Genomic DNA, 20,731 nt, shown 5'->3' on the forward strand with positions numbered 1-20,731 from the left:
GTGTGGCTCGAGGCAAATTCATCGCGTCGGGCGTCTCAGGCTTTGTGGAACTGACTAATACCGGAACCATCGTCAAGACTCCGAATACCGGCCCGGAGTATGAAGAATGCAGGCATGAGCTCTTTTTGGAGGCTGAGATCTACCGCATTCTCGGCCCCCATCCACGTCTCATCCGCGTCCTGGATTGGGACGCGCAGAGAGAAGTATTGACCCTGGAGTACATGCGTCGCGGCACGCTGAAAGACTTTCTTGCATCCCTTCCACCACACGAGTCTACGAGGAGCAATTACGATGATCAAATATCACGTGAGCAGCGGCTGCGCTGGGCAGTGCAGTGCGCCGAGGGCTTGGAACTACTGCACAGTCACGGGGTGTGGCACTGCGATTTCAAGCCGAAGAATATCCTCCTTGACCATGAGGGAGGGATTCGCATTGTCGACTTCGGTGGCTCATCTCTCCACAACTCAACTCCGTCAGCCCACCCGGGATCCCGTTTCGCCCCGCCGTCGAAAGCTTTGGAATGGGGCCTCCGTCAGGACTTGTTCTCGCTGGGCTCCATGATCTATACTATCATGACTGGCGCTGAGCCGTATGCTGATCGGGGTTCAGAGGAGGTGGTGGAGTTGTTTGAACGGCAGTATTTTCCGACTACAACGCATTTACTTGGGGGCGAGATCATGAGAGACTGTTGGCTGGCGAGAGTGACTTCAGCAGGGGAGGTACGCATGGCGCTCGAGACACTGATGGCGAGTTCCAGCGCCGGCGCGGACGCCAGTGGAGTGATGTGCACCGGGGGTATAACATATTCGTGCCGAGCACACAATTCCCCTGTACTTGTAGCCGGCGCTCGATAACCTGGCTCTCCGTCCCCATCCAAGAAAGCCATCCTTTCCAATCGCACAATCCAAAACACACCCCACCGTCACCGATCATCGCGACTCAAATCAAGACTGAAATCAGGCCACCACCCCTCCCCCGTCCTGCCCCCACCACTCCTCTCCCCCAGCATCCCAACCCTTTCAACACACAAACTATTCCCCCTCAACCGACTCCTCCGTCGGCCCCCAAACTCACTAGCAGCAAAAACAGAATCAACCCTCTCCCTCCGCACCCTCACCCTCTCCCTAACCTCACCCAAAGCCTTCAACAACCCACACTTCTCATCCACAAGCGTTTCCAGCAGCGCCAAAAGCCACGTAGCCTTGGAGCCGGTTTCCTTCAACTCGGCGAACTCTTCGATCAGCGCTAGGCGCGTGGCGTACTCGGCGCGCACTCGCGACTTCAACACTTCGGCCGTGTTTTCGATATCTCGCGTGAGAGCCTGCATGTCGATTGGGTGCTGGCGCCGCACGGCTGCTAGGGCGGGCATGTCGCGTGCTGTTTCGAGGAGTTGCTCGAGGCCTGTAGTGCGGGCGTCGTGGGTGTGACGCAAGCAGAGTTTGTGGTGGAGTTTGGAGCGCACGCCTTCGAGGGCTATTCTTTCCTGTGCGTGCTGGGAGGTTATCTGCCCCGGGGTGAGGGATGGGGTGCGCTGTTTGGGGTCCTTTTTGTTGAATGGCGAGGTGGAGGTTGAGGGGCGGCGGTGTTTGAGGAGGGGGAGGTCGGATTCGGATTGCGTGCGGCGGATGCGCATTGCGGTTCTTTGTTGGAGATTCTTCATGGTCGTCGGTGTTGTGAGGAAGGAAAGGGAAGAGTGCAGGAGGTTCGAGATCTAGTCAGTCCGTCAAGTCACCCCTGAGCAGTGCAGACTCTGCCTTCAGAACGTGGACGTCACATGCTGACCATTCCCTTCCATCCCCAGTGGCTCCCATACTTCCAAAACGGTAAGTCTAGAATCAGTGACGACGCCAAATCCCACAAACCTACCTTCCAAACCCACCAACATAAGAGAAGAGAATGGGAATGGCCGTAAAGTGAACGACGATTGGGCGAGTAGTACCTACAAATGCACCATCTACCTCCTCTATCCACGTCCGATGCAACCCCCTCTTTCGCGCCGTCCGAGATGTGCCAGCTAGCTGCTGGGCTTAGTCCACTCTAACCTCCATTCGCAAAAACACACTCGACGAAGAGCCGCCCTTTTGTCCGTACCTGTCCCTCTCGTCTACTTGTTCAGCTTGAGCATGACGTAAGGCAGATCAATGTCCTCATCATCAGCGGCGTCTTCGTCGGGATGCTCAACGGCAATGTCGAGAATGACGTTCTTCTGGTGGTCGGGAATGGGCTTCGTGCTAATCGTCTCAACGAGCGTGGACAACCTATGATCAAACCGTTAGCCTCGCCCGCACGCTGCAACGTCATCAAGTTGGAGTGGCCACTCACTTCATAGGCAGACGATCCTTCGTCCTGCTCGCCGGGTAGAAACTCGCGTACAACAGCGTCACCCCGGAGCTAATCATGGTAATCTTGAAGCCATGCTTCTCCTCGAAATCGGCGAGGAATTCCTTGAGCGTGACGTCGTCCGTCTCAAAGCGATCCCACAGCTTGTCGATCGTGAGCTCTTTGCCGTTGCCGCCTTTGTACGTCGCTTTCGGGCTGACGATGGGCTCGCTGAAGCCGAAGAAGGGGAGGGCGAGATTGACGAAGCCGTTCTTGTACTGCTCGATGTCTGTCTTACCGTCGATGATCTTGTACAGCTCCAGCACGACCAGACCCGTCACGAGGGCGGTGGTGGTGGCGATGGCGGGGATGATCTTGCCGGCGATAAACTTGGTCTTGTGTCGATCAGCCGTTTGGATCTTGTAGTTCTCGGCGCGCAGGTTGGAAGCCGCAGTGATGAAGTCGATGTGGAAGTTGGTGTCGTCATCCTTCTCGAACTCCACAGGCTCCAGTCTAAACCCAACCAGGCTGTCTGGACGGGGCAGGGACTTGGTGATGTTCTTCAGATCTTCCTCGTCATCTTGGACGCCGTTGGCGTTGGGATCGGGCTCCTTGTCATCCGCTTGGATCTTGACGCCAGGGTCGGGGCGGAACTCGGGCACGTTCATGCGGTCGAGGACGGAAATGACGTGCTTGCGGTCATTGATTGGCTGAATGCTGTAGTTGAACGCGTGAAGGTTGGCAGCCGCCAGAACGAAACTGTAGTGGGTGGGATTGTTGGGATCAAAGCGGAGTGCATCCGGCGCGCGCTTCGGGCCTGACCAGAAAGGCTGACCGGAAGACGTCTTGGAGTCTTTGGGGAAGTTGTAGAGCAGCTGCTGGATGGCGTTGTTGTAGTGCTTCTCAAACTGCATGCGACCCCATTCGATACAAGTGTCAAAGTCCTTGGGCCACTCGGTGACCAGGTAGTCTCGCAGGGTCTCCAAGGTCTGCTTCTCGTTGCCAGATTGCCGCTGTTGACTTGCGAGGTAGTTCTCCTTCTCCAGATATGAATTGACAATCTCGGCAGGCCCGGCGAAGTAGGTATGGAAGAGATCTTTCGCCCAGGCGATGGTGTGTTCAATGCGATTGGGGAATGATCGAAGGGTGCACATGGGGAAGGACTGCTCGGGTGGGTCGACGGAGCTGGAGTAGGACTCGGTCTGGCGAGGCAGCACCACCTGAGTGTTGCCCTTTGTCCCGAGAGTTCCGCTGTCTAGCAGTGGCTTGTGGAAGAACACGCAGCGCCGATCAACGTATGTCCGAGCATCCACATTGTCGAGAGCATTAGTCACAGCGTCCAAGCCCTCCCAGAAGGTCTCGTTGAAGACGTGCTCCGTCTCTTGAGATACCCGGTCTTTCAGCATGTCGATGTGCCCCTTCAGATCCGGGTTCATGGCCTGTGCGGCGAGCGCCGCGCATTCGCTCTTGAGTTTGCCGACGTCTTTGGGTCGGAACAAGAACTGTCGGTTGAGATTGCTCCTCTCGATCTGATCCATGTCGGTGAGGGTGATTCTACCCTTGGGTCCAGTCGCCAGACCAATCATGGCCCAGTTTTTGATCATCTCGCACCCAATGGCTCCGGCTCCCACAAGGAACTCCTTGTAGTTGGCCAGCTTGTCTTGGTACTCTTTCCCAAAGACGGCAATCTGTCCGTCGTACCTTGTACCCAGAGGCTTGCATTGCTCTTCACTGCGAGTTGAGGAAGTGGGGAGCGATTCGAGGGAGTCGAAGTAGAGCCACTGCTTGATGGGATGGAATTTGCCCGACACGGATTTGAGGACTTCTTGCGCGGCCAGACCACCGAAAAATGCGGCCATGGGGCAGAGATCTCCACGAGCTTGATAGGAGAGTTCTTTGATGAGCTTCTCATCCAGCTCCACGTCCTCCCCGGAAGCCTTGGCCACCTCTTGCGCCAGCTTCAGCACCTCAGCGGCATCGGAGTCGTTGTGCGGTCGGGGGAGATCTCCACGCTTCTCGACAAACGCATGCAACGCTTGGAAGCCAGCGTGGAGCTGCGCGGGGCGATCGAATTTGGCAAAGTCGGAAACAACGTACTCCGGCTTCTTCAGCTGTTGGCTCAAAGGCTCAAAATCGAGGAACTTGGGCATTTTGACTTGGGTGTAGAGCCCACCTCGCTTGTACACGCCCAGGCCTGACACATCGCCGATGGAGAAGGTGTATGGGCCCTTGACGGTGATCTTGCGGGGCACGCCGTCGTTGAGGCCCTCCATGCCCTCCACTTCTGTGAATGTAATGAAGTCCCCATCTTCCAGGCCGTGCCTTGTTTCGTCTAGAGCAGACACCAGTCCATCTTGGTCCACTCCCGCCACGATACCGCTCAGAGGATTCTCGCCAGTCGCATCACCGACGGTGAAGTTCTTGCCAAAGTCGGTGAAGATGGAGCCGAAGAGGCCGAAGGTGTCGGCGATGACGACAAAGATGCCGTTCTGGTGACAGTAGTCGGCGATGGTGAGCTGGTCTTTGAGGGTGGTGTCGGTGAGGACGACGACTTGATAACGGCGGAGTTGGGCGAGATCGGCGGTGAGACTGTCGCTCTCGTGTACACCGACGGGGGTGTAGGGGTTGAGCTCGGAGACGCGCGGAGCGGTGACAGCAGCACGAGGCTTGCCGACGTCTTCAGGATGCAGGAAGAACTGCGCAGAGAGATCTTGGATGGCGGCGGGCTTGGGATCAAACAGCGTAAGACTCTTGACACCCGCGAGGGCAATGTTCTTTGCAATCTCCACGCCCAGGCCTCGCAAACCGACGACAAGGATGTGGGAAGCGCCCATCCTTTTCATGGCCTCGTGCCCGAGCACGTACAGCTGGCGACTGTAGAGGCTCTCGTCGATCTCGCCGTTGGTCGCCTCTTTCAGCTTGGCCAGCTCGCTTTGCGGGTGGGCTTCGTCGACCTCCATGTTGCCGTTGATGTCGGTCATGACTTTCTTGGGGTGTGCAGGGTATCCGTTGCCCACTGGCTCCTCGCCGGAATGACGGCGTTTGGTACCCAGTTTGGCTATCTTGCCAGGGTAATGGGGGAAAGGCGGTAGAGGGTCGAGGGAGGTGAGGGGTGTCGACGGCTGCTTCGCGATGATGCTGCAACCACGCTCCTTCACACCGGCTAGCAGTGATGAGTGAGGTGTGATGGGGGATGTAAAGGAAGAACCTTGAAGGCGTGCGGCGGCGGCTATGTGAAGTCCGGTACGGTCTGCGTCAGGAAACGGGTGGGTCCAGGCCAGGCAGGGTTGATGGTTTTGGCACAGAGCGGGTCTTGCTTAATCATTACAAAGCTCGCAGGGTGAGGTGAAAGTGTGAGAGGGTCAGAGTGTGTGCAGTTGGTGAGTTTGTTTCCCGTGCCCTTGCTCTTGGGTTCTTGCAGTTTCCATCATTACCTAAAGCTGAGGCATCAACGAGTTCCGTGCGCTTCCACCAATCGAGGCTCACCAGTGACTGCAGGCAGATGTTGGTGCCTCAGGCATCTTTGATGGAAGACATCGATCTGAACAAGGGGCAATCAATGAGTTCTCAAGTTTCCACACGTGCTATTCGAATAGTCTATTCCCGTCAAGTTGAAGAGGAACTGATGGCAAGGCAGAAATGCCCCGACCATTCCCTCGCCATCCCAGTGCAGTCTTTGAGGCCAGATGTCAGCGCCTCCATCAGCTGAAAGCAGCATGATCCAGCCCATCCGCCAGTCTCGATGCAACACCTTGCCAGTCTGTTCCCTCAACCCCATCCTTTCCCTTGCGCCGATGCTGATAGTAACAATAGGGTATCTTCCTCGTATCCATGGTAATGTCCCGCTTGAACGCTCCAGTCAAAGTCCCGTCCGCATGCAATCGCTCAGAATACAAACAACTCCTCTTCATCGATAGGCGTCTGCGGGGCCGCCCAATCCCAACCATCTCGAACCATGTCCTCAAGGACCCCGTCAAACCCACTATCCCCCACCCTGATGACGTCGTCGTCCGGGTTAGCAATCTTGTCGAGAGCGTGCTGGCTCAAAAATTTGTCGAACTCGCTCTGCGACTGATCCCACGGCTGCTGAACGACCTGCGAGAGAGGGACGATAGCGGCGGCGTAAGCTTGCAGAGCGGCAGCGGCTTGCTGCTGCTGAATGATGTCCAGCGCCACCGCAGCTTCCCGGGCCTTGCGCGCCTTTTCGTCCCGCTTGGCTTGCTTCTTCGCTTCCTTCGCTGCGAGGTGAGCTTCCACATCTCCGTGCACGCGCTGCGCTTGAGCCAGAACGTCTTTGCGGAGGAACATGGTGGTCGGCACGTTGTGGGCCATGTACGTCCCATAGCGGAGCTTGGAGAGGCTGCCGAACTTCTTGTACAGCTTGGCCATCGCAGGTGACGTGGTGAGCAGCTTGGCCAGTGAGGGTCCGGAGTGGTGAGCGAGAGGAGGATGAAGATGGTCGTCGCGTAGATCGTACTCCTTCTTCGCTTGGGTCTTGGTGATCTTGTCCGGCCAGTGCTCCTTGTCGCAGTCGGTGCAGCAATGGAGGCCGTTCATGAGGATGGCGGAGCGGGCACTCTTCTTGCCGCAGAAGACGCAGTGCTTCTCGCACCAGGTGAGCAGACCGCCACGGCCGCGGATGAAGTTGCGCTCGGCTTGGTTCTTGCTGTTCTTGAGCGGCTTGCAGTTGGTGATGGTGCTGTGGTTCGTGAGGAAGAGGAGACACCATTGGTTCACTTCGCCGCGGAAGGTCTTGCAGGTTGCCGCCAGCGAGTCGAATGGATGGGATGCTGGAGTCTTCTTGGACGTTGCAAGATTCCCGATGCATTCGAATGCTTTGTTGGGCTCATGAGTTGCGAGCAAATTGCCGATAATAAGATGTTGGACTTCAGTCGGAATGGCTGTCAAGTGATCCTTGGGCTCGGCGGTGACGGTGACGGTGGACTTTTTGATGTTCGCCATTGATGCAGACGATGTGTAGAGGTGTTTTGAGTGGATTGATGTTCAAGGAGAGTTGCAGAAGAGAAGGATGATTGAGAGTTGTAGTATGAACGGAATGAATGAGTGAGCTGGGATGAGTTGAAAGTGAGAGACGAGAGGCTGTGCCAGCGTGGACCCACTCCGAAGGCGGGATTGCGGAAGTAATGGGACAGACAGAAGTCGAGTGGCAGGCCTGCCTGAGGTATCAAGTCCGGTTGTACCACACACGGGGGGTTCATGTCCATGGTGCAGGCTCCTACGACACTCCATGAGCTGAAAAGTGTAGGAGTAGGAAGGAGGCCTGACAGAGGATTCATCCAAGAGCTCTAGAGGCGAGGCCGGCGGAGAGGAAGATGTGGCCTCACGCTAACCCAATGAGGAAGCTATCGAGATCGGCTATCTCGACCTCGCTCCTCGACCTCACGCGACTACGTGAACTGTACGATAGCAAGTTGAACAACACTTCCAAAGAAAACGGAGACAGCCCCGACTCCCATCCAGCTCTCAGATCACACAATGCTGCACCTTCCGGCCTCCGTGCTCTCCCTGGAGTCAAACAACTCCCAACCCTTGACCCCCGCACCAAACAACTCATGGAAACCACTCCCCCCAGCAGCCGACCAACCCCAATGTCTCCTCCTCCAACTCCCCTCCGAGCTCCGCAATCGTATCTGGGATCTCGTCCTCCTCACCCCAACCCCCATAATCAAGGTCTCGCCAACCTACACCACCCCCTCCCTGCTCAACACTTCCCGCCAACTCCGCACCGAAGCAGGCGACCTCTACCACGGCAGCGCAACGTTCGTCCTCCGCGCCGAACGCGGCGGAACTAGCGCTTCACAGCAGCAATCCCACTTTGTCCACCGCAATCCCTCCGGCTTATGCGTACTGTGGCTCGCGACGCGCGCTTTTGGCGGTAGTGAGCGGGTTCGCAGCGTGTGTTTGGATTTGTACTCGCCTGTGCGCAGCTCGCAGCAGGGATGGATGGAGGTGTGGAAGCCGATTGCCGTGCAGATTGTGCGGGATCGCATTGTTGCGCTCAAGTTGGGCGATGGGATTGTTGTTGGCTTGTGGTCTGCGGCCGGGGTTTAGTGTGGTGAAGGTTGATTTGGATTCTTGTTTGGGCATGCGAGGCGCGGATTGATCTCGTCTTTCTCTCATTTTAGACTTGAGCAACATGAATGCATCTAGACATATGCCTTTTCATCCCCTCCCGCTGCACCCATCCCCAGATCCTCCGGGGCCCGTAATAGCACATGACGATCTCCCAGCTCAAAGCAATGACATACATCACCCGGCAAAACCTCGTCACAACATGTACTGTCTATGTATTGAATCATCTACGCGTAGCCATTAACCAATGACAGCAGCATCAATCGATCTGTTGGTCAGAGGCCAAAAAATGCAAACCTGTTGGGGTCCTACGAGTCTCGCCTTGCTTTCCTCCCGTGAAAAGGAGTTTGTTTTTTTGCCCTTTTTGGACAGGCCCGAGTTCGAATGAATCGCTGCTTTCCTTTTTGTCTGAACAGGCAGCTTGATATACTAATGCATGCGCATAGGTATGCTCCACGTCTTATCTTTAGTATACCTAGCATATAGCAAAACACCACCTCCCGTCCATCAATCCAGCAGCTCGGCAAAACCTCGTGACCACTCTCAATGTCTATATATTGATTCCTCCACGCTTGCCCCCTAACCAATGACGCAGCATCAATTTGATCTGCAGTCGAAAATTGGGGGTTTCAAAAAGTCACAACCTGTTGGGGTCCTACGAGTCTCGCCTTGCTTTCTCTTCTTCCTGCAAAAGGGCTGAAAAGGAGTTTCGTTTTTTGACCTTTTCTTCGGAGAGAGCCCGGGTTCGAGTGCGGGTGGTGGTTGCTACTTTTTACCTCGTTGGGGATCTTTTTGTATTTGAAGAGAAGGAAAGGAGGGCGTTGAAGAATTCTAGGACAGTGTTGAATGGGTATGGACGGAGTGCGAAGACATTGGCCTAATGTGATAATCCTTTCAAACGGGAACATTGTGTGCATTTTGAGATCTGCCCCAGGCCAGTGCTCATGTCCCTTTCCTTCCCACGCACACTACCACTTTCCAGACTTCCCCGCCCCACCACGTCCCTCGCTGAAATCATGCCCTTCTCTCTCCTGCTCCACCCGCTTGTCGAACTCCTTCTGCGCTTCGGAGCGCGCAAGCTGGCTCTCCTCCTCACTGCGCGAGAAGCTGAAACTGTCGCTCCCGGACGGCTGGCTGTTTTGAGTTGGCGTACGAGAAGGCTGGCTCCGCGCTGACGGGGAGGATGGCGAGTTTGGCGGCGAAGTGTTGCCGGACATCGCGTTTTGTCGTAATCGTTCCCAGACGCTGCCTCCTGTGTTGCTGGCGTTTGAGCCTTGCCTTGGTTGGGCGGAGGCGTTGGCATTCTGCGGTCGGGATTGAGGTGATGATGGGGAGGAAGAAGACGCGCTCATGTCGTACGTCGAAGTGGCGTTCTCGGCCCTTTGCTGTTGCGCATTCGCTCGGCCATCACTCATCAACCCCGTATCATTCCCAGCGTCCATGAAATCGTCCTCGAACCCTCCACTCGTTGGCGACATGTCGTCGCCACCCTGCTTCGGTGACCGTCTCTTCTGCTGCCAGCTCTCATCCTGTTGCGGCTGCTGCTGCTGCGCTCGCTGCTGCTGTTGCGACACAGCCTTCCTCTGCCTCGCCATCTCAAACGTCTCGCCCTCCATTCTGCCTTCGGGCTGGCTCCGCCGCTCCACCGTCTTCCCCGACGCCTTCGCCTTCAAGGCCTCCATGAAGTCCTTGAGCCGCGGATCCATCGCGCGGTTCGCCATCGAACTCGAAATCGCATACGAAGTGGTGAACATGGAGCCGAAGATGATTCCCACAAAGCCATACGCATTATACCGCGCAATCGTCCACGTCGTCCTCGCTAATTGCCCCTTCAACGGTCCAAGACTGTCGGGTGAAAAGCGACCAGTAGCCATCGGCGACCAGCCTGGAAACCTGAAATTCGTCTGCCTGTACGCCCATAACGTGGCCACCGCTGCGCCGAGCGGCGATCCATAACTAGCTATTCGCACACTCCTCGCATGGTGGTATGCAAGCGCGTCCGCCTCTTCTTGTCGCAGCGGCCGCTGCACAGCTCTGCCCACGTACTGGCATACCTCTTTGATATCGCGCTCGATTTCTTGGGCGCGCCGTTGTTTGAAGAAGACGGCGATGGGTTGGGGGAGGTTAGCGGCATTGACGTAGAGGGGAGGGTTGTTGCCTGGTTGGTCGATGCGGATGTAAGATGAGGGGCGGCCGGAGAGTTCTGGTGTGGTGTTTGTTGCGTATGGGTCGAGATCGGAGGTGGGTGCGTTTTCGGAGTAGGTGGCGGGCTCCTGGGGGGAGGTGGCTTCTTCGAGGACCATACTGCTGGTTGGATGTCGTAAGATCAGAATGATGGACGTGTTCAAGCCATTGGTGCACGTGAGGGTATTCCAGTGTCGTGTGGAAAGAGGCGTGGAGTGCTCAAGTCTCAAGTGAAGCTTGAAGCTTTGATGACTTCATCACCAAAACACCAGTCGTGGTCCCGCCCGAGCTTTCTCGACCTCACCCAACATTCTTAACCCTTCGGCATGCTCAATGCGCTGGGGATACCAAACCTTGAGAGAAATGCGCCCTGCGATATGCTCGCGTTCAGGGCAAAATGCCACTCACCGACGAAGACGCAGCCGTGCAGGCGATCGCAGCCCTCGATCCCTTGTCGAATGAGCAGGAGGAAGCCAAGTTGAAGATCGACAGCATCCTGACATCTGAGACTCCTTTCGTCGACATCCACGAGCTCTTCTCGCTCCACGACATTATCTACTTTCGCAGCCTGTTAGGGCCAAGAGTCGAAGTATCCTGGTCCCCTCGCCTGACCTTATGCGCCGGCATCTGCGAGCTCATCCGCGATCCGCAGAACGGCAACAAGTTCACGCGGATCCGTCTGAAGCTCTCTGAACCTTTGCTCAAATATCGGCCGAGGAGTGATGTGATCAATACGCTGCTCCACGAAGCAATTCACGCCTACTTCTTCATCACGACTTCTTGGCGCCACAGCCGTGGAGAGGATGGTACAGGTCACGGCGCTGGGTTCTTACTCTTCGCGGACGCCATCAATAATCACCGTGGATATGATATCAGCGTCTATCATACGTTCCATGATGAGGTCGACTCGTATCGCACGCATGTCTGGCAATGCGATGGGCCTTGTAAGCTACAAGCTCCCTTCTTTGGAGTGGTTAAGCGAGCTATGAATCGCGCGCCGGGGAAGGGTGATGTGTGGTGGAAGAAGCATGAAGAGGAATGCGGAGGGACGTTTGTCAAAGTTGCGGAACCGGAGTTGAGCAAGAAGCAGGTCGAGAAGTTGAGTGGGTTGGAAAGGGCGGGGAGGCAGAAGAGTAAGATTGATGTGTGGGTGAAGAAGTCGGATGTGGGGGTGGAGGGCAACGAAAAGGCTACGGATGGTCTCGACTGCAAGCGAAGTCGGGATGCAGTAGATGATACGGAAGAAATGACGAAGAAAGCAAAGCAGACCCTGCTCTGCCCGATATGCAGCCAAGACATCGCCGGCGACGAGATCAACGAGCATCTGGATGTGAAGCATCCTCCTTAAGACGCACGTGCCGGGTGTTACTAGGCAGGAGCGACGGAGATGTCTGGACTGTGACTTCCCTACCATTCACACGCGCTTCTCAACACTTCACCCAACCACCCCTACATCCACTTAATGAGCCTTGCGAGACAACGCTCTCTTGCAAGTCTGTTTTCTTCCACCAAGATGGCACTCTATCAGATGGAAAGGACTGCAAAGTGAGCCTCCCAACCCGTCATACTTTATGCTCGCGCTAATCGTCGGTGGCAGCCTATTTCGATACGACCTGACCATCAAGCTCTACATCGGAGCAGATACCGAAAGCCCCCCCTACGTGGTCCGCAAAAGCGAGCTGGTCGATGCTTCTTCCTACTTCCGCACTGCCTTGGCCCCAATCCACTATGACTCTGAAGACCCGCCAGTAATCTTCACCTCCCCTGAAGGAGATAAGCTCGGATGGCAGATCTTCTTCGCCTGGCTCAGCAGTCATCGCATCCCTTTCATCGATTCAACCAGCGACGAAGCCAAGAAGTACTATCGTGCACTCTTACATGCCTACCAGGTTAGCAAGGATCTCGAAGCCGACGGCTTCCGCGACGAGATCATCCGCGCCTTCTCCGTGAGCTCGGTGGAATGCGACGTCCCCACTGTGGTTGCAGAGGAGATCTTGAAGGTCACTCCACCTGGCGACACTCTGCGTCAGCTAGTGGTCCATCGCCTCGCTGTCGCCTGTGTGAGGGACGGTGGCTGGAAATGTTACGCATGGATGGGAGCGTATGAAGATGCGTTTGTGCAGTTGTTGGAGGAAACCCGGGCACTTTCAAGCAACTACGATGACGCGCCGCCTCCAAACTGTACTCTGCATGACCTGGACCCGACCAACCGCGACGATACGCCTTTTTCGAGCTGGGCTCTGGAAGACCTGGACCTGACCAAGCGCGATGCCACGCCGGCTTCGGTGTGTTCTCTGGATGACCTAGACCCTGCGTTCTTGCTCGATCTTCAGTGAACCTGCGAATTCGACCAGGAGCGAGCAAGTTAGACAAGAGTCTCACGAAGGCATTTAGAGGGGACAACTCAGATCATCAGCGATACATTTCTATTTGAAGGCAGTGAAGTACCGCCACAACTCGCGTGGAAAAGGGGGTATCTCGCGTTCGTAGCACACCAAAGTCTCAATCATCACAGCCCATCCATTTGCACTCTCATCTCCTCATCAATGAAGCCATGCTCGCTTTCACCCCCCTTCATATGACGTCTCATCCCAGTACACGCGTGAAGCCACCCAAGCTAAGCATCAGGATCATCCACCACCTCATCCTCTCTCGCCCCAGACATGATCCCCAACCCCGTCTCCTCCGCAATCCGCACCTGCACATTGCGCAAATGACACACAACAATCGCCAGCGCCAGTGCATTCCACACATCGTAGTCCTTATCCTTCATCTCAAACATGGCCACAATCTTGATGTCCGGCTCCGCATCCTCCGGGTTATACGCCGTGAGCGCGATGAGCGTGTGGCTTGCAATGAGGGCGTAGATCGTTGGCACGGGGTAAGCGAGCTGCGTCGATGTGCGGGAGCCCGGGGAGCTTTCGATGGATTGCAAGACGCGGAAGGCGTTGCGGTAGCGGCGGGCGAGTTTTTCGCATTTGCGTTTGGCGTTTTGTTTGATTTCGTTGGCGTCGATGTTTACGGACTTCGTTTCGAGTGCGAGGAGGGGGATGGCGGATTTGTGATCCAGGCCGGAGTCTGTGTTTGCCCAGCGGATGTACTCCTTTAGCGTACGGCGCACTTGCTGCTCTGGCGTCACTTGGCCTTGTAGCATTACTCGATCGCGCATTCGGCCGCCTAGTTCGAAGAGCTTCTCAATCGCTATGATGGCGCGACGATGCTTCTGGCGAACACTGCCAATGATAGCATCTGTGTCGTCGCCGTCGGTGGCGATGAACAGGCTGTCGGGCATGTGGAAGCGGTACTCGAATTTCCAGTAGTTGGGCATGAGCGGTTCGTGCCCGCGCATAGCGATCTTTTGCACGAGCGTGATGTGGTCGTCGTCCCAGCCTTGTGCGCGCATCTCCTCGGAGCTGACGCCGCGTTGGAAGTGCTCGGTGGAGGGGGAGGTGGGCATGCGGCGTTTCGGGGCTTGCTCTTCGTAAGCGGATTCGGAGACTACGAGAGAGGTATCGATTTCGGAGGTGTCGTTGTCGTCTACGAAGTCTCTCGGGGAGCAAGAGGCTGATCTGCTTGCTACGCGGATGTTGGAGCTGGTCGCGGAGGCTGCATCGTCGCTGTCTTCTTCTCCCTCTTTTTCCTCTTCTTCGTCTGCGTATTGGTCGCCTTGAGCATCTTCCTCTTCTTCCTGCTCACGGTCGTTCATCTCGATATCGCTGTCGTAGCGGTTCGCTGGAGTGTAGTCCATGTCCTCCATTTTGATAATCCTTCGACGGCGAGCGCCAGCAACCGAGCGCTTGGGCGGCGTACCTCCTCTCTTCCTCTTTCTGCTTGCCGTCACGGAGCTCTTTTCAGTACTCGCAGAACCAAGTCGCCAGCTGTCCACTCGCGCGATCGGGCTCATAGACCGACTGCTCTTGACCACGTCCTGAAGGGAAGAGCTCCGTAGAGGGTGGGGCCGCTCGCGTTTTAACTCGTGGAATGGTCTGAGGAGCGGTGTTCGCAGGGGCAGGCTTGGTTGGTGAGACATAAGACCAGAAGCTGTCGGACAGTCGTTTGAGGAGGGCCATGGCTCTGCGTTGTGGCCGTGTTTCGGAGGTGAAGGTAGGTCGAAGAGGCTTAGACGGCGCTTAAAGTCGGTGATGAGAAGAAGGACAGCATGAGGTGTTCTCGGCGTTGCTGAACATGCGTCGAGACATGCGCCAGCGTCTGCATGAATGCGGACAATCGGCCACCGGATTCATTGTCAAAGTCACCTCACATACCTCACTTGGCCGAAGAACAAAGCGGCGGTGTCTTTGATCGACGGAACGTTTCTGACACTCCCGAGAACCTACACCACCTCCCTCCGCCACGTCTTATCTGATTGGTACATTCACTTCCACCAGTCACGGAAGCTAACGGGGGTCACGCTGCAATCAAAGACCCGAGGGTTTGGAACCAACCACGTCCAAACTCGGTGTGGACTTGCGCGCGCAGCTCTCATACCAGTCTGCGAAGTTATGAAGCCAGCTTTCTTTCAACTCAAAACACGCTAGTGACACGCACTAACCGTATGCGGAAGACAGCCGGCATGCCCCGCGCTGATCTTCAATGTCCCGCGCAACAATTCTGTTGTCTTCCATCATCACCAAAACACATCCCATGCTTTCATCACTCTGCAACATCTCCCACCGCAGCACAAGTGATCAAGCATACCACAACACACACCCTCACCCACTCACGTCCGCGCGCCATGGATGGTGATTCCATGGACGTGGACGGCCCGTCGTACGTCGTCTTGAACGAGGACCACCCCATGCCCCAGGCTGCCCCCATCTCCCTGCTCAAGAAACGCGCCTACGACGAGTTTGCCCAAGGGCATCGTGAACGCGCCCCCGTCTACTTCCCAATGTGAGTGCTCGCGTGCCCATCGGCCTGCTATGCCCATTACTGACAACACCTCGCAGCCGCTCCAACAAAGCCAAATATCGCAGCAACACCGGCACCACCTTTATCCCCGGCCTCAGTCCAGCCCCTCCCCGAAGCAAGCTTAAGTTCCGCACAAGTCAATACGAGAGAGGCTCCATTCCACCCCTCTTCAGAGGCTGCCCTCAGCCCTCGCCCTTCCACAGCCCACCCCGCATCCTCCGTCAGTCGCCCAAGCAACTCCGTGAGCTTGCAGAGAACGTTGCACGCATCAATCATCCCGTTCGCCGCATTGGTGGCATGGTCACAACCATCTGCACCATTGGCATCTCCATCATCGCCTCTGCCTGGAATTACTTCACCGGCGCAGAGCCCACAAACATCATCGCCGTCGAGACAGACTCGACCGGCAGCAAGAGAAGGGCCATTGAAGTCGTGCGCCCCACTGCTCAAGACATCACACCCAAGGTCCCCGGAAGCTACATCCAATCACCCCAAGACTCGTACCCCAAACACGCGGGACAGTCTCCCTCAGCACTCAGCTTCCGTCGCGTCTCGGACCTCTCTCTTGGTGAGAAAGAAGACTCGCCGATGGAGGATCAACCCAGCTTGATACCCAAGACCAAGAACTCGGCAACTCATCAAGCCCCCACGACGCAGAAATACAAGCAGCTGAACGAGCCCATGTTCTCCCCAAGCGCGCAGCCAAAACAAACTGGCGCCGCTTCCCAATCGGCTATGCAGTCCATCCCGCAACCCGCTTCGCAACCCAGCGTGCAGCCAAAACATACTGGCGCCGCTTCTCAACCGGCTATGCAATCCGTTTCGCAACCCGCTTCGCAACCCGCTTCACAGCCCGCTTCGCAACCCAGCGCGCAGCCAAAACATACTGGCGCCGCTTCGCAAGCCGCTACGCAGCCCGCTACGAAATCTGCATCTTACTTCCCTCTTCGCTGGCCTCTTCTGTCATGGCAATCCCGCAAGCCCGCCGCTTCGTCATCCGAGAGCGCGCAGCCACTGCAAAGTGGCGCCGCCCCGGAGACTGAGACGACGTCGCCAAAGGATGTGCAGCCACTGCAGAGTGCCGCCGCTTCGAAGACCGAGTTGACACCGCAAAAGGGCGTGCAGCCACTGCAAAGTGGCGCCGCTCCTAGCTTGCGCAAACAACTCAGCCCTTACCTACGCGATTCGGCCAAAGAGGCAGCCTTCAAGGACTACGACTGGGAGCCCGGCTGCGGCTGGCATCCTAACGTCCTGAGGAAACGTGATTTCCAGCCTTGGTACCTTAACTTCACCGGCGATATCCCCAATGGCAAGACGGTAGCGGAGCAAGAAGCCGAACGCGAAGCTGCGGCCGAAGCTGCGCGCGAGAGTGCATGGCATAAGGAGATGTACGAGGAGTCGGAAAGATGGGAAGCGGAGGAATGGCAATGCAGGCAGGATGAACGCGCAGAGAAGCGCGCCAAAGCAGCTGCAGAACATGCCTGGTTTCATGAGCAACGAGAGGCGCAAGACGCTGCTCGTGCCGCCGCACTGGAGAAGAAGCGAAAGGACAAGGAAGATTACATCAACGCGCGAGCGGCCCTCCCAATGGACCAGCGTCCCAACGCAAACCTTCCGAAGCCAATGCGCATGCTCATCACACCCTGGGAGGAAGACTTCGAATTCCTGTCGACGCCCCCTCCGTTCAAACCAGAGGCATGGGAGGAGGCCAAGAGGCTCGCCATGCGCTGGGGCAACCGGACGCACTGGGAGAATCAGGCGGCGCGCGACGCCGAAACCGATGCTCAGCGAGCTGCGCGAAAGGCAGAGGGCAGGACTAAGTATCATGACCTCCCGCCCGAGGAGCTCGCGGACATTTGGTTGGCGGCGCATCACAACGAGACGTGGATTTACTACATGGAGAAGGATACGAGGGCGCGGGAAAGGGCCAAGTTGATGCAGGCGAAGCTGCAGAAGGAAGCGCTCGCGAATGCGCAGAAGGAACAGGCCGATGTCATTGCCAGATTGAAGGCTGAGAAAACTCAACTGGCGGCCGAGCAGGCCAAGGAGGAGGAGGAGAGACTGCGCATCGAGGCCGAAGAGAATGCCGCGAAGCAGCTCAAGCGCGAGCAGAAGAAGGCTGAGAAGGCGGAGAAGGCCAGACTTGAGCAGGTCAGACTTGAGCAGGTCAGACTCGAGCAGGAGGCGGAACAAGCCAGACTCGAGCAGGAGGCCGAGAAGGCCAGGGTTCAAGCCGAACGCGAAGCCGAGCAAGCAAAGCTCAAGGCCGCGGAAGAGGCAAAGGAGGAAGCTCGTCTTGCCAAGGAGCTCGAGGACAAAGCCAAAGTGGCCGAAGCTAAGCCCATCGACCCCGAATGGCTCAGGAAGCAACAGCTGGTCCGCCCCTTGGACCCTGAATGGGCCGCGAAGATCGACCAGGCCATGGCCGCCAAATCCAAAGATACCGTCGTCGCCACCACCGTGGACGGCACGGAAATCTCTCGCCACGACCTGGAATCCCTCATCCGCAAGCCTGGTGTCAAGAGCCAGCCCTGGCTGAACGACGAGATCGTCAACGGGATCATGGCCGCCATCGTCGGCCGCAAGCTCGAGCAAACGGGCTGGGCCAAAGGCTCGAAGACCGCTCCCGCCTACGCCTACCTGCCAAGCATGTGGTACAGTAACTACCAAAAGCCTGGCGGCGTCAACAACATCGCCAGCTGGACTCGCCGCAGAGGCATCAAGGGCGCCAAGCTCTTGGAAGCCGAGAAGGTCTTCTTCCCTGTCAATACCGGAGTGCACTGGATGCTGCTCATCATCTCCCCCCAAGCCAGGACCATCGAGTTCCTGGACAGCTTCAACTTCGGCCTCCACTCCAAGGCCTGGATGTTCCAGATTGCCCGGGAGTGGTTGGCAATGGAGTTGGAGGGCAAGTACGTCGCGGAGGAGTGGACGGAGCTGGCGAGCGAGTCCTGTCCCCAGAGCAACTCGGACGACTGTGGCGCCTTCACCTGCTTCAACGCCCTCGCCGCGGGCAAGGGCCTGGGCTTTGAAGCAGTGGGAGGCGGCCACATGGCCGACGCGAGGAAGATGCTCGCCGCCGTTCTGGTGAACGGCGGGTTCAAGGGGGACTTTGAATTGTGAGCGTTTGGGCATAGCGGCCGGTGTTTTTTCTGTTTGGGTTTTGCTTTTTGGGGGATTTGTATGGCAGGGCGGCGTCCATTTGTTTTTGTTTTGAGATACCCCCTCGGCGCCGCGCTCGTTGCGCGAGAGTGCGTTGTTTTTGCTTTTGTTTCTTTTTGCTCTTGTGTAGTCTGAAAATGAAACCGAAAATCTTGAAAAAAAACTCCTTGTTCCGGCTACTTTCTGTTTCTGCCCATATGCCTATCTCTCATGACTCCCACTGGCGGAGACCGTTTGCTGTGCGTATGTGAATGGTTTAGCGGCTGGATTCAATACAGTGAGATGAGGATTCTCGACATCTATCTTGATATGGTGTACCTATCACCAATTCCTTCTGTATATGCCCATATGCCTCTTTCTTCCTCTCTGGAGAGCCTTTGAGGAGTGTACAGCAGAGGCCAGGAGATTTTATCCGAGCCACTGAGATAGACCTTGCCAGCACCGCTTCGACAATGTTTCACTGTCCAGCATTCGTGTTGTAGCTGGCCATATGCCCCTCTCTCCCTCTTTCAAGAGCTTTTGATGAGTGTACAACAGAGGCCAACAGCTACTATTGAGAGCAATGAGATGGCCCTTGCAAGCTCTGCTTCGAGATTATCTCACCCGTTAGCAATGTCGTTGTAGCTGGCCATATGCCTCTCTCTCATGCTTCCCAACGTCAGAGAGCCCTCGCTGAGCGTATGGAGTAGATTGAAAGTCTTGATTGAAACTAATGAGATCGTACCCTAGGCTGAGCGTTGAAGATATCTCATTTGTCCAATAATTTTCTTGGTTCTTGCCCTGCGTGCTCGCGTTCCCCACCTGCCTGATCTTCTCTTCATCAGCAGCGTTGGGGCCGAGTCCGTGTGATGAACGTGATTGATCTTGGACCATCAATTGAATGCAGCATATCCCTCAGATTCTGTTGAAGCGACGGAAAATGCAACATTGGACTGCCCTCGCCAAGCGTGAGGTCGAATGAAGACACGTGCTAGGCCATGCACCAAACCAAGATCGGAAATCCGGTTCGCCCAAAGGCGCTAATCGGTTTTCGCCGCAAGGCTACGCTATCAGCCAGAAATTCGGCTTACCTATGGAAGGCTTTTGCTCGTTTGGCTTCCTCGTCGGAGCGAATCTTGCCACGAGCGAAAACGAGCCTGAGAAAGATTCGCTGGTCCGCAATATGAGATGCTGCTGTTGCGGCGTTCGGTTTCTGTTTTCACGTTGTCGAACACAAGCATTCAAATACAATACTATATCACTTCGAGACACTTCACGCAGCACTATCAAACACAAGCCTACTCTTCTGCACCCTTCTCAAATACAAGACTTCACCGCTTCTCCAACGCCATGGCAGCAGCTGCAATCACCACTCTGCAAACACTCACGGGGCCTGTGTCATTCCCCACCTTCGCATCACCGCCCAACGCCGCATTCCCGCAATCATCGTTCCCGAAGCGCTGCAGCTGAAGAGCTCAAAGCGCACCCGTCATACGCTCTGTTCGACATCGACGATACCCATCTGAGCTTCGAGAAGAAACGGAACTTCTGGACGACGAGGGCAAGACTCGTGACCGCAGCTGGCCCAACAGACATGGAGCCCATCATTAAGTTCGCGAAGTTGCCCGAGTTTGCCTGGTTCACGCACGAAGGCTATAAAGAGTATTGCTGGGACTTGCTTTCTGGGAGTCAACAGAGATTGAGGCTCAGGCGTGCGGCTGCTGCACCAATTGCCACTTCTCCCGGGCACATTCAACTATGCGAGTGTGGTCAATCCTTCTTCTGCGCCACCTTGGACGAAGTGCGCTCTGAGACGTGTTGGAAGTTCTTTGTCATGCAGACAAAAAGAGAGCTATATGCTGGCTTCGCCTCAAGAGGCACGAAGCGGCGAGCAGACGCTGCGGAGGACGACAACGATGCGCCTCCTGCGAAGAGGAGGCGGACATCGACCAAATAGGCATCGTCAGCGCCAATTGATGGTACTCCAACATTTTCACCTTTCGTGGTCCAGAACCAGGACTTCTGTCGCTCGCATCCCCTACCTTCCAATTCGGGCCTATGCGGCAGCTTCCGCAAAGTGAAT

At 56.3% G+C, this 20,731-nt stretch overlaps 9 protein-coding genes across 9 annotated transcripts; 5 read left to right on the top strand and 4 right to left on the bottom strand.

Moving 5' to 3' along the window:
• Positions 1 to 8: 8 nt before the first annotated feature.
• Positions 9 to 713, top strand: BDY17DRAFT_239995 (kinase-like domain-containing protein; the record flags this gene model as incomplete). The annotated part of the gene is made up of 1 exon (XM_033730352.1): positions 9 to 713. A coding segment is annotated over one exon (705 nt), but the record flags the coding sequence as incomplete, so codon positions are not given.
• A 175-nt stretch (positions 714 to 888) lies between these two features.
• Positions 889 to 1,996, bottom strand: BDY17DRAFT_24960 (uncharacterized protein). Its single transcript, XM_033730997.1, has one exon. It carries the CDS (start codon positions 1,658 to 1,660, stop codon positions 923 to 925), a length of 738 nt encoding a protein of 245 aa, XP_033594732.1. The 5' UTR covers positions 1,661 to 1,996; the 3' UTR covers positions 889 to 922.
• A 108-nt stretch (positions 1,997 to 2,104) lies between these two features.
• Positions 2,105 to 7,281, bottom strand: BDY17DRAFT_320661 (uncharacterized protein; the record flags this gene model as incomplete). Its single annotated transcript, XM_033736493.1, has 3 exons — positions 2,105 to 2,258; positions 2,323 to 5,482; positions 6,303 to 7,281. The coding sequence occupies 3 exons, from the start codon at positions 7,279 to 7,281 to the stop codon at positions 2,105 to 2,107; spliced, it is 4,293 nt and encodes a 1,430-aa protein (XP_033594733.1).
• Positions 7,282 to 7,729: 448 nt separating this feature from the next.
• Positions 7,730 to 8,499, top strand: BDY17DRAFT_290347 (uncharacterized protein). The gene has a single exon (XM_033732493.1). It carries the CDS (start codon positions 7,816 to 7,818, stop codon positions 8,389 to 8,391), a length of 576 nt encoding a protein of 191 aa, XP_033594734.1. The 5' UTR covers positions 7,730 to 7,815; the 3' UTR covers positions 8,392 to 8,499.
• Positions 8,500 to 9,322: 823 nt separating this feature from the next.
• On the bottom strand, positions 9,323 to 10,857 carry BDY17DRAFT_290348 (uncharacterized protein). The gene has a single exon (XM_033732494.1). It carries the CDS (start codon positions 10,713 to 10,715, stop codon positions 9,381 to 9,383), a length of 1,335 nt encoding a protein of 444 aa, XP_033594735.1. The 5' UTR covers positions 10,716 to 10,857; the 3' UTR covers positions 9,323 to 9,380.
• A 136-nt stretch (positions 10,858 to 10,993) lies between these two features.
• BDY17DRAFT_350896 (SprT-like family-domain-containing protein) lies at positions 10,994 to 13,051 on the top strand (the record flags this gene model as incomplete). The annotated part of the gene is made up of 3 exons (XM_033738196.1): positions 10,994 to 11,926; positions 12,125 to 12,141; positions 12,194 to 13,051. The coding sequence occupies 3 exons, from the start codon at positions 10,994 to 10,996 to the stop codon at positions 12,930 to 12,932; spliced, it is 1,689 nt and encodes a 562-aa protein (XP_033594736.1). The 3' UTR covers positions 12,933 to 13,051.
• Positions 13,052 to 14,940, bottom strand: BDY17DRAFT_290350 (uncharacterized protein). The gene has a single exon (XM_033732495.1). It carries the CDS (start codon positions 14,624 to 14,626, stop codon positions 13,214 to 13,216), a length of 1,413 nt encoding a protein of 470 aa, XP_033594737.1. The 5' UTR covers positions 14,627 to 14,940; the 3' UTR covers positions 13,052 to 13,213.
• A 2,988-nt stretch (positions 14,941 to 17,928) lies between these two features.
• Positions 17,929 to 18,630, top strand: BDY17DRAFT_244578 (uncharacterized protein; the record flags this gene model as incomplete). The annotated part of the gene is made up of 1 exon (XM_033730546.1): positions 17,929 to 18,630. The coding sequence occupies one exon, from the start codon at positions 17,929 to 17,931 to the stop codon at positions 18,628 to 18,630; it is 702 nt and encodes a 233-aa protein (XP_033594738.1).
• Positions 18,631 to 19,741: 1,111 nt separating this feature from the next.
• Positions 19,742 to 20,605, top strand: BDY17DRAFT_307437 (uncharacterized protein; the record flags this gene model as incomplete). Its single annotated transcript, XM_033735115.1, has 1 exon — positions 19,742 to 20,605. One exon carries the CDS (start codon positions 19,742 to 19,744, stop codon positions 20,603 to 20,605), a length of 864 nt encoding a protein of 287 aa, XP_033594739.1.
• Positions 20,606 to 20,731: the final 126 nt, after the last annotated feature.

Source organism: Neohortaea acidophila (genome assembly GCF_010093505.1).
Source record: "Neohortaea acidophila strain CBS 113389 unplaced genomic scaffold BDY17scaffold_1, whole genome shotgun sequence".
Classification (NCBI taxonomy): Eukaryota; Fungi; Ascomycota; class Dothideomycetes; order Mycosphaerellales; family Teratosphaeriaceae; genus Neohortaea; species Neohortaea acidophila.

Bases quoted from the DNA above. Each gene is read 5' to 3' on its own strand.
- BDY17DRAFT_24960 (XM_033730997.1), bottom strand. From the start codon at position 1,660: ATGAAGAATCTCCAACAAAGAACCGCAATGCGCATCCGCCGCACGCAA.
- BDY17DRAFT_290347 (XM_033732493.1), top strand. From the start codon at position 7,816: ATGCTGCACCTTCCGGCCTCCGTGCTCTCCCTGGAGTCAAACAACTCC.
- BDY17DRAFT_290348 (XM_033732494.1), bottom strand. From the start codon at position 10,715: ATGGTCCTCGAAGAAGCCACCTCCCCCCAGGAGCCCGCCACCTACTCC.
- BDY17DRAFT_290350 (XM_033732495.1), bottom strand. From the start codon at position 14,626: ATGTCTCACCAACCAAGCCTGCCCCTGCGAACACCGCTCCTCAGACCA.